The sequence below is a fragment of the Gobius niger genome, assembly GCF_951799975.1.
Source record: "Gobius niger genome assembly, chromosome: 7".
Taxonomy (NCBI): domain Eukaryota; kingdom Metazoa; phylum Chordata; class Actinopteri; order Gobiiformes; family Gobiidae; genus Gobius; species Gobius niger.
In genome coordinates, this window is record NC_136858.1 from 17,346,350 (window position 1) to 17,358,116 (window position 11,767).

The window sequence follows — 11,767 nt, forward strand, 5'->3', positions numbered from 1 at the left end:
TGATGGCCCTCTTCTGCTGTGTGTGGCCCTCAGGAGAGATTCACAAACAGCCATATGCTAATGGTCAGTTTAAACACAACATGCATGAAATGTTAATGTCAGTGCATAATGTCATTAGTGCAGCAAATTATGATGATATCCCCAAAATAGTATTGACTCTCAGTCCCTTTTGAGTTGAATACACAGATTGTAATGCGTGCTTGTCTAAAATTCAATGTGCCATTTCCTGGACTCAAGCTGATAAGATGTGATGCGAGAATAAAACAATACCTTTGTTGCAAGCAATTCTTCTAGAATTGAGAACGGCTGACACCTGAATAGCAATGATTCACATAAATGAATGTGAGAATGAGTCATCAGCTTTTTAGATGACCACCTCAGAGCTGTCCCGACTAAAAAGGTTTGTGACTTCATTCAGCACTGTGCTACTCTTTCACACTCGCTCGTATCTCTTTTTGTCTTGTGACACGCACACACATTTCCCTCTCAATTCAGAGTTGCATTGTCCTGCCGAGCGATGTGTAATGGAAAAGATAAATGGAGGATAAAGCTAAGGTGACAGGACAGAGCATGCATGTGTGTATGTGCATTTGTGTGAACCCGCATGTGTGCACTGCACAACAGACCAGCAAACCATCTGCTCATCTCCTCTTAATGAACAAAGCAAACAGCAGGAGTCAAGGCTGTCTCCAAATCTGGAGTCCCTTTATTGGTAAGCACAGACGCACACTCACATACACACATCTTTGTGTTGTTTAATCTGATTATCTTTGATTGAGAACAGGGGCAAAGCAACCTTTTTAGACCTTACTCCTACATCAGTGACAGAGAAGGTCTGAAACACAATTAGCAAGCTGTTCCTGAGTTCTGCTTTGCAGTCACATCTGACCACAGGCAGCCAAATAGACCTAATGGCTGGGAACTAACCAATGGGAACTAACACACCACTGCATCTGTACATGATGGGGGAAAGCAAAACTATTAGGCAGCTGTTCACCATATCTTTTCATGTACTTTGTCGTAACATAAGCATTGAATCAATTGCCTCTAGAGTAATAACGCACTGAGGGGAAGGTATACACATGGTTTGATGTGACTAAAGCTGGCATCTTGCAGTGTAGGACAAAGCAAGGCCTCTGAAAAAAGGAAGTCTGCCTGGACATAGATGAGATATGACACTGTATGCATAATATCAAAGAACCATGAAAAACCCTTCATCTGGCGTTTGTGCAGTCTTTTCTGGCTCAAGGTCTCATGTGAAATGATCAAGCATCCATGTATACAGGAAAAATAATCCTCATACGTATCAAATTGTGTTTCATCAAAGTTTACTAATGCTTAAAGAATCAAATTCATCAACATCGTTGGCAAACTGTCAAAACACTGCATAAAGAAATACCCATTCTAATCTGGTATTATTGGTATACAGGCCTATCCCATTAGTCACTGAACCATATCTAAACTTTGGGGGGTTTGGTCGAGCTTCTCACTAACTGGCGTCAAAAAACTATGTATTTATCGCTTTTGCTTGTTATATAAGGGAATTCGGGAAGCATACCAACCCCTCTATATTAGTTATAGTTATTATTTTCAAATTATTATTACAATTCTTAAATATTTACACTCACACTTATAACGGGGTTGCGCCTTTCTGTATTATGGACATGAATAGAATTGACCACAGACCTGAGCTATAGCCTATATTTTCATAATGCTTCAACACATTCATTTTCTCTTTTTATTGTATTATTGTGTATTAGTGTAGAATGTTTAGTATCAGACTGCTACAAAATAAATGAACAGGTTTGACACTGTTCGCAACGCACTGTCTGTATCAGTAGTTCAAGATCTGCAGTAGCTCAGGTGTTAAGTGGTGAAGAGATTGTCTTAGTCCAAGAAGTGGTCTGCTCATGTGTGTGTAATCGATTTGTGACAGTGGCGCAGATGGTAGAGCGGGTAGAGCTCATGATCCGAAAGTCTGGGGTTTGAATCCTATCCCGCAGGTACACACTGTCATTGTGTCCTTGGGCAAGTCGCTTCACCCACCTTGCCTCCAGTGTCTGCATACATTGGCATATGAATGTGTGTGTGAAGGAATGGGTGAGTGGTTCCTTGCTGTAAAGCGCTTTAAGAGGATCATTTTATCAAGGCGGTTGCAAGTTGAAAAAATAAAACAGGCTATTTTGTTGGCATTTTGCGCTTGATTTACCATTTAAGGTTGCCTGTATCACAGAATTGGGGCCCAAATCTGGTATGTAACTGAGACAATGATGGGTGAGTAAATGTATAAATGGCTCTGCTGCTGATCCACATTTGCACGTGCTACTCTCTTTGCACATGAGCAAATGCTTAATGGTAAATGACCCCCTTGGATACCTTATATAGGTGTAAAAGCTCAAGCCTATATAAGTTGAGACAATTTACCATTTATGATGGGTGGAATGGAGTGACCATTGGTGAAGAATCCATGTCAGAAAATTGAATGACTTAACCCACTACTTTTTGTCAAAGTTGTTGAGTGCAAAATATATCCAGCCATTATTATCCTTATTTTAAAAAAAAACTTGAATGACAGCAAAGCCTTTCAAAACCACTACATAAAGGCATACATTCAAACACCCTACAATATTAAAAGCTCTGGTTAATAGTGTAATAGCGCCCTCAAGAGTTTAAAAACAGTACTTCTTCAATGCTTTTATTTTGGCCTTTACGGGCTTCCATAGCGGGTGTTCCTCTGCCACTTCCTGGTCAGCATGGCTCCCCAGTTGATGTTTTAGTATTCAGTTTTTATCCCCTGTTAAATATATTTCTCGCCGGTTGGTTCTTTGGCATTTCTACTCGCCATGTTTACCACTACTGGGTCCAGGGGCCTCTGTAAGTCCTCATTTGACCTTTTTGATACAACGTTATTGCGTTCGCAGCCTACTGTTGCATCTACTGCCATCCTGTCCAGTGGCAGCAGCTGTGCTAGCTTCCCCGTTAGCAGTGCGCTGTCATTCATTTACTTGACCTCATCCAGATCACGGAAACCCTGTCTCCGTATTAAAATCATACGTTTTATCTCGATTCTTGTGAGAAATGGACTGGTTTTCCTCTTCAGATGATCACAGTGGGCTATTTTCGTGCGTTGAGCCAGGCTAACTCTAGGAACAGTGATGTGCAGCATAGGTAAATAGAGTTTTGTCGTACATGACATTTAGTGGGTGAGAAAGTTTTTGGACGTCTTTTTAAAGCCGGGGTACCTGACTTTTTGTTATTGCAAAGTAAAGTTGTTTTTACCATATGTATGTAGTAAACACAGCAAAAAAAAAAAAAAAAACAGACCTTTTTGCATGGTCACCTATTTTTTTAAATTGAGCAATAGAAGATGGAAAATAGAATCAAATCCGCTTCACTTTACCGCCGCTCAAAGCTGTGCACCAGCTTGTAATGTGCATTTAATGACTTTGCACAACATTTCGAACATGCAGGAGTGATTGTGAGAGCTAGAAACGACTTTGGGCCAAATGAAAAAAAAAAATCAGGTTGTGCAGGAAAAATCGGGTACCTCAGCTTTAATGTTCTTTATTGTATTATTTTCATATCACACTAAAGCATGTAATTGTACTATAATACATTACACTCTGTACTTATATTATACTTACTTAAGCAGGGCTGCCAACTTTTCACCAAACTTAGGAGTGAGACATTGGTCGGTCCTGAGCTGGGTGGCCTTTTCATGGCGATAGTGTCTCGTAATTGTATTAAATTCTAAGCCAAAAACAAGTCTACGTTTTACATGACTGAGCACATCAGGAGCTGCATAATGGATCAGAGGGGGTTTGGCTCCACCCCACATGACCATCGGAACCTATTGAAAGTGCGGGAGGCCACTCTTAAGGGGGGGTTTGGGGGTTCTCCCCCACAAATTTTTTTTATAATTCAGACATGATTTCCTGCAATCTGGTGCATTTTAGATCATAAATAATAATGGTAGCGGGTCGCTTTACTGGTGTTAAAGAATTATATTTCTGGGCCCCTTTCAAATTGGGGCCTCTCAGCAAATGCCCAGAGGCCCGTTCATCACTACAGCCCTGCCAAAAGGTACAATGACACAATGTCACTCATTCCAATTATTACCAACAAAAAGCAAGTAGCACAAGCTCTAGAAAATATGAACATTTGATCCCTGTATTTTGCAGTATGTTAAAGCATGTTTGACGATTAAACTTTGAATATGATTATTCATAGTAATAACTGCTTTTTCTCTGCCTAACTCTCACTCGCGCAAAAGGGGAAAAAACTGAAGTAAAAGAGGTCGTGCTTCAACTCGATCTCCTCTGTAACCATTGTTTATTATTTCATTAGGACTTTTATTTCTCAAACTCGTTTGCGTGCTCACTTTGAGCTCCTCGTGGAGCAGCAGCAGCGGCGGAGGAGGAGGCAGTGCGCGGTGATGTCGCTTCGGAGGCGGCCAAGAGTGGAGTGAGTGAACAGGTGGAAGATGTGAGTGTCGGGGCTCCTGTAGCCGCCTCGTCACATACGGAACCCACGCGCCTTTTTCTCTCCCATGGCCCGGGAGAGCTGGCGCTGGGAGCGTTTGGGCGCGTTTCCCCGGAGCCGCGCTCTAAAACCCTTTCTCCGCAGGCCGCGCTCACGTCCCGCGGGTCGTTCCCTCTGCAATCCCTCCGTCCGCCCAACTCCAGTGACTTTTGTTTTGCAAAATATGCAGCCACAACTAAAGTGACGCCCCTCCTCCGAAGAGGAATAAAATAATAATACAAAAAATGAGCCGTTCTGGCTCATTTTTGTCTGTGTGGACAGGCACACAGACAAAATAAAGCATCTGCAGCCGCTCACTGCAAAAAGTCAGGGATATTTTTTGGTTTTTGCGTGTGATATGAGGAGTGTGGCGTGAGAGCGTGTGAAGGCACTCAAATGCGTGTGTCTCACGGTGAAAGGGTGAGAGTTGGCAGCCCTGCATAAGCAATGCAGACCCCTTCAATTGCTCTCAGGTAGCTATAGTGCTGTTCAGGAACATTCATAATGCTATAGGTCTGTCCTTTGTCCATGTATCGGAAAGGTGCAGCCTGTGTAGTCAAAGCAATGACGAGGCATTTTAAGATGAAATGCTAACATGTAAAGGTCAAGTTGCTTAATCATTGTTGTCTCTGTATGCTCCAGACAAAGCTCCCCTGTGCAAAGGCCTGCTGCTGGTGCTCAATGGGCTGACAGTGATGCTCACCCTACTGCCACAGTACCAGCACATGTTTGAGTACAATCTACAGGCTATTTCTCAACATCATCAGGTTTGTTACCACTGCTTTGGCCAAGTCTGATAATTTTTTTGTCCTTGTGTAGAAGTTGTTTACTCAGATTTATTTATGTGTCGTCATGTTTTGATAGTTGTGGAGATTGCTGTGTGGGAGAATCGTGTGCCTCGACATCAAAGACTCTTTTTGTAGTAGTCTACTTATTTACAACTTCCGCATCTTTGAAAGGAGGTTCGGCACTCGCAAGTTTGCTGTAAGTAAAACCATTTTGAGTTTTATAAAACTATTCGATAAACTAGTGTTTGACTATACATAATTTATTATACAGTCTTTCCTGTTGTGCACATGGTTCCTCTCTGCGGTAATGGACTTCCTACTAGCACAAGCCTTTGAATTTCTCTTTGACTACGCAGTGGAAGAACTGCCTGCTGGAATGTGAGTACTTTGGTTATTTCTTGTTTTTTTAAAGGATTTTACATGACTTGAGTGCTACATCTCTGCACAACAAATGTTCCGGTTGCAACGCTGTCTCTGTTCTTCAAACAACTGTGAATTTACTCTCTTCAGACAGTAAATTTGTGTCTTGTGTCCTCTCTTCAGACACCACACAATGTGCTCTTTATTTTCAGTAAAGAACTCTGAGGCCACATTGCACTTCAGTCTGTGCAATAAGTGCAATTATAGTTTTATCTTTTTACTCATATACTTGTTATTAATTAACTCTTTCGTTTCAGCCTTTAGTTCTTCCATTCAGCAAGAAGTAGGAAATTCGAATGCAGAATTTCAATGTATTTTTTTTCCTTGTTGGCTTCTGACAGACTAAAGTGCAATGTGGCCTCAGGCTTCCATCCATCCATCCATCCATCCATTTTCTTCCGCTTTATCCGGGGCCGGGTCGCGGGGGCAGCAGTCTCAGCAGAGATGCCCAAACTTCCCGATCCACACACGCCTCCTCCAGCTGTTCTGGGGGGACCCCGAGGCGACACCAGGCCAGCTCGGAGACATAGTCCCACCAGCGTGTCCTGGGTCTTCCACGAAGTCTTGTCCCACTAGGACATGCCTCCCGCGGGAGGCGACCAGGAGGCATCCGGAACAGATGCCCTAGCCACCTCAGCTGGCTCCTTTCAGGCTTTTCATTGAAAATAAAGAGCACACTGTATTTAGTGTCATGTTACTGTCACTCCTGGTGTCTGTTTGACCTGAAGTGGAACTCAGAAGAGAGTCCATTCACAGTCAAATTAACACTGGAACGCTTGCTGTGTGCTAACAATGCATTGTTTTTATTCCATCTGTTTGTTGTTATTATACAGAAAGTAACAATAAAGATTAACATAGTCAGAAATATTTTAAAAACTTTATATGACATCTTCTGTTGACAGGCTTGCTCCAGTTTTCTCTCTTTTTGTGCCTTTCTACAATGCAATCCCCAGAATGCCAGTGACTCAAATCTTTGGTCAAATCCACATCACTAATAAGTCCCTGGTTTACATTGTTGGCTTGCAAGTGAGTGAATTGCTTTGATGAATTGTTTGCTTGTCCACAATGGTGTTTTTTACGTGTTTTGTCCTGTCCAGTTGCTGACATCAAGTCCTTTCATGTGGCTTCTGGCTCTCAGTGGGTTGGTAAGAACGACATCTTCTCATGCATGGTCAAGTGTTACAAGATAGTAATGGCCATGTATTCTTCTTTCAGATATCAGGAGCTTTGTACCACTGCAACTTTCTTAAGATCCAAAAACTTGTCTTTGTGCCTATATGGGTCTCTCGGTTGGGCCGCTGCACCCTAGAGCCCATCTTTTCAAGTAAGTGTCACACAAATTCATCTTTGGGTAAGGATGGGTATCATTATGGATATATTGATACTACTGCTCATATTGATACTCCTTATCGATCCGGTGCTTTAACTGTAGTCTTATTAGTACTTTAAAAGTTAAAAAAAAAGTTAGATAGAGGCTACTGTATAGGCAATAATCCTAGGCCTATATTTATTTATTTTTTGGACCAATTTGGTTCAAATGTTCCAATTTGCGCATACACTGAAAGGGATATTTCAGGATTTTTGACATCAGGCCTCATTTCCTAGTTATCCACAGTGTTGCTGATTTCTGGAGGTATTTTTTTGTGTGATTCATGCAGTTCTTATATTTGAAGAGTTCCGTGGTGCTAGGCTAGTGCAAGTCTAGCGCATTTCTACAGTGTCAGCGAGCGTAACAGTCTTACGCACTCCACAGTGCACCTGAGGCAAATCACTTATAACGACAGACTAACCATATAAATGTCTGTGTCGATAGAATCATTTTATTTTTCAGGTGCACTTTGGAGAGTGTCAGACTGTTTTTAATGCAGGCTAGCTGATATCGGCGAAATGCGCTAGCCTTGCACTAGTCTTGCACTAGCCTAGCACCACGTAACTCTCCAAACAGAAGACCTGCAAAAAGTACAAAAAAATATCTCCAGAAATTAGCAACACTCTGGATAACTAGGAAATGAGGCCCTATGTCAAAAATCCTGAAAAATCCCCTTAATATATGGGAAGTAAAATCCAAATATAGACCAATGTGTGTTTTTTTTATTATCTATAAAATCAAGGATTACAAAACAGTTGATTAGATTTGAATGTAGCTTTGGGGACTAAGTCCAAATGAAAACTTTAATAACGAACTACTGAAGACTCGAGGCCAACCCACTTTTCTGCCACTCTGAGCTTGTGTCCAGTAGGTCAACATCGGCTCGTGCTGATGTGCATACGGGAGCACACTCGACCCAAAACTCTATTTATTTGTATTTATTGATCGGTTTTATTGGTCCGGAAAGTGTGGCAACATGCATGTACGTAAACACGCCACACCGGATTGTAGCCTTGGGCTGATCCGTCCCCGCCCCACTCACACCCTCAAACACACTTGCATTCATCCTGGCTTATTGTACATGTTTTTAGCAGTAGGGGAAACCGGAGTACCCGGAAGAAACCTACGCAGACACGTGGAGAACATGCAAACTCCACACAGAAAGGCCCCGTGTTTGGGTAAAGTGTGTGTAGCTCGTCTGTCTGTTCAGTATGAAGTTGTTGTGTTTTGCGTTTTACTGCTGGTTAGTGGAAGCAGCTCGGGGGGTTTCTGAGTAGAATAAGCAAGATTTGAAAGTTTAACATCGCATGTCTTTGCCACATGTACCTGTCTCGCTGTGCGCACAGCTGCAGAGGGAGGCACAACGCGGGGATGGTCTGATACTGTGTGCTCTCGTGCGGGGTAGCGGGGATGAACAGATCCAATGCAAGGAATGCATCCATGAGAGCGGAGAGAGACGTTTTAGTGCCTATTTAAGCGACCCCTTTAAAAAGACAGATAAGGCTGGAGCTTATCAGTCCAGGAGTACCAGCACATGTGGCCCCGGGGTCGTTATGATACCAGGTTTTGATACCCATCCCTATCTTTGGGTCAAAACATTGATTGAGATTATTATTTTTATCACCCTACTACTTTTTTTTTTGTTTTGTTTAAGGTTCACAGCCTGTCAGTGAAACACCTATTGGAATGGGTGCTACACTGGACATCCAGAGGCAACAGAGGATGGACATGCTTGACCAACAGTTGCTGTTTGCCCAGTACAACGAGGCCCGGAGAAATGCGAGACTTCAGCCTCAGGTAATTAAAACCGTCAACATTCCCACAGCTTTGCATTGTAAATCCTTGGATGGTTTATCTACTACTGTTTTCTCTGACACTACACAATTTCTCATCTTGTTCAATATGCAGGCTGGTTTATTACAGTGGACGAGGTTGTTTCCATCATTGAGACGCAGAGGACAAAATCATCCCACTGCACAGCCACAGCCCCAGCCCCAGGGTCAAGCGCATGCTTCTACACAGCCACCATTGTTGGACAACTCCCCTGCTTCAGAAGAACAGGTGATGGTGCTGTGATCTACTGAGGCCTTTAGTATTGGGTTTAGTAGTGAATATTTTTGTGCGAGCCTTTGTTTTATAGCCAACGACAGACATTTTTAAGTAAAACGTACAGTAGTTTTAAGAAACATTATGTGGTCTGATGCTGCTACACTTTTCAAATATAATTTCTCATTTATGTCCTTGTGTTGTGTAATAGTAGACTTCTAAAGCCATGGCTAATTAGCTGTTTTGTGGCGGTGCCCAAAATAGCAACAGGCCTAACGCATCCTCTTCTGAAAAATGAAACGAATAGAATAGCATTTTGAGCTCTTTGTAAAATGTACTTTTTGCCACTTTACAGGTTGCCAGACTAGTGGAAATGGGCTTTTCCAGGATCGATGCCCTTGAAGCCCTCAGAGCCTCAAACAATGATATCAACATAGCAACCAATTTCCTCCTGCAACACTGAGGGATCAGCGAGCACTGAAGAGATATGGCTGGATTAGGACAGATGGAGATCCAGAGGAGGAAGCAGGAAGCGAAGGCGATGATGAAGGTCGTCACGGATGCACAGATAATGCTGCTTTGTAACGCAGTGTTACGCTGACCTCATCTGGACAGAGTCTTGTGTCATGTTGACTTATGGAAGCACAAACCAAAAGACTGATCTCCCCAGGCTTGTGTGTACCAGCCCAAGAACCTTTTTGTGTGTATCCATGGATCAAAGTAAGACTGATGGGGGGGAGAAAAGAGCGGAGTGCAGAGTTTGCCAATTTTCAGAAAAGTTACGCTTTGATCTGAAAATCATGACAATAAAAAGAGTGTCTTCAGAACTGGATGCAAAAGCACATGAAAATGTAGAGAAGGATATCAGAAGGATTAACCAACAAAAAGATAATTTGTTAGTTCTTCCTTTTCATAATAGTTACTGTTGAAACTACAGAGACACTTGCTGGAAAGTGTTGGATGAAGAATTATTTGTGCACAGACTGCAGTCAACACTTCAACTAACAATAAACATACATGAATTCAAGAAATATGATATTTCACAAGTTTTGTAAAGCTGGCTACCATTAGACCAGCATTGGTTCTCATGCATTAATCTCAGGGTTTCCCCAGACGTTTCATTTATACCTACATAAATCATGTTTGTGGGTGTTGTGCTGACAAGGTCAAAAGTCTTTTACACACCAGGCCTCTACCATTTTTCTCTGTCTCCACTTGTTGGCTGTTCAGAATTTCTGAAGCAGTAAAGACTTTTGTGAATATTTATTATGCAAAAACTGACAAGTGGATCTTTGTGTTAATAAGACTGTTCAAATGTGCAAGTAAGTCAAAGACAGATGCTAGTTTTCTATTGTGTGCATAGTATTAATATAATTTATGACGTACATTGAGATTGTTAATAGTGTGTGTATATTTTCATGAGTGGTTATCTGCCTTCTTGGTTCTGAAGAAAAAACGGCATGAGCAAAATGTGGATGGATAAGAATCTTTGATCTGTGGAATAAAACAGCAGATGCTTGCTCACTTTGCAAACACTTTGTAACCTACTTAGTAACCCCCCTCCCCACAACCTATAGTGATGTCATATTCTCGTCAGTAGATGGCGCCCGTGGGCCAGGCCCGTGAGCGTGTTGTCGCTTCTCGGCCCTCTGCCACACCCACCTGCTCCCTTTATTGCTCAGAGGCGCTCGGAGCAGACAGCGGCAGACACTGTCGCTCCAGGGCGGCGTTTGAGCTTCGACAAATTATTCATATGATCTTCTTTAGTCAGATGATTTCAGAGGCTCGCGCTTCAGTGACAGTTCTATGAATCACGGTATGTTGTTCTTTTAGGTATGCCAGAACTATCTGACATGTTGCACAAGCTCCAACCAGGGGCGGACTGGCCAATGTCCATTCTGGAAGAGCACAGAGGGGCCACCGGTCTGACCTCTCAGTTTTCTCCTAAACCTCTTACCCCCCGCCTTAACCGAGCTTTACCCAAATCTAAAAGCTTAAAAGAAAACCGTCAAAATAGCGACAAAAACAAGGATGAAAGCGGAACAAAAATGTACCGGAAAAGCAACAATAACGCAACAAAAAAGTGACAAAAAATGTGATAACTTGACGACAAAGCAATGAAAAAAACACTACGCCAAACACAACAAAAACGCAACAAAAGAAGTGACAAAAAAGCTGCAAGAAACATGACACAAATGCGGTGACAAAAAGTTACCATCACTTTTGTAGGTCTTAGCTTTCAAATGAGGCGTTACACCTGTCTGTGGAAGTGTCGCATTTACACTAATTGGGGCCAGGCTGGTCAGAGTCCAGGGCTGTTTTTCAGTCCCCGTCCGCCCCTGGCTCCAACACTCGGGAATCCAAAAAACTCCTCGGTCTTCTGATTTCACAGTTACAGTGGCATCCTCTCCAGAACCAGCCAAGCTCATCTACTTTCAATAAAGCGGCTGATCATCAAAGATTTACCCAGAGGCTCGGCAAGAATCAGTTGTAAGTTTGAAGGAAAAGGAAAAAAGCAATTAGCAATAGGGAGGGAAAAGCAAGCGCACAACAAATGGGTCTGTTTGTGGTGAGACCCAGAGGCAGGATGAGAGACTGAGTGTTGTGGTATTTCCTTGTCTGA

General features: G+C 42.5%; 1 protein-coding gene across 1 annotated transcript; it reads left to right on the plus strand.

The window, feature by feature from the left end:
• The first annotated feature begins 2,736 nt into the window (after nt 1-2,736).
• Nucleotides 2,737-10,613, plus strand: ubac2 (UBA domain containing 2). The gene is made up of 10 exons (XM_079560459.1): nt 2,737-2,874; nt 5,164-5,288; nt 5,386-5,505; nt 5,581-5,687; nt 6,632-6,755; nt 6,827-6,874; nt 6,945-7,053; nt 8,753-8,895; nt 9,007-9,159; nt 9,500-10,613. Exons 1-10 carry the CDS (start codon nt 2,844-2,846, stop codon nt 9,605-9,607), a joined length of 1,068 nt encoding a protein of 355 aa, XP_079416585.1. The 5' UTR covers nt 2,737-2,843; the 3' UTR covers nt 9,608-10,613.
• The last annotated feature ends 1,154 nt before the right edge of the window (nt 10,614-11,767 follow it).

What these genes read in the sequence shown, in the direction of transcription:
- ubac2 (XM_079560459.1), top strand. Translation starts at nt 2,844, where the DNA reads ATGTTTACCACTACTGGGTCCAGGGGCCTCT. An exon ending in CTATTTCTCAACATCATCAG is followed by an intron (nt 5,289 to 5,385) that starts GTTTGTTACCAC and finishes ATGTTTTGATAG; the next exon opens with TTGTGGAGATTGCTGTGTGG. An exon ending in TTCTGGCTCTCAGTGGGTTG is followed by an intron (nt 6,875 to 6,944) that starts GTAAGAACGACA and finishes TTCTTCTTTCAG; the next exon opens with ATATCAGGAGCTTTGTACCA.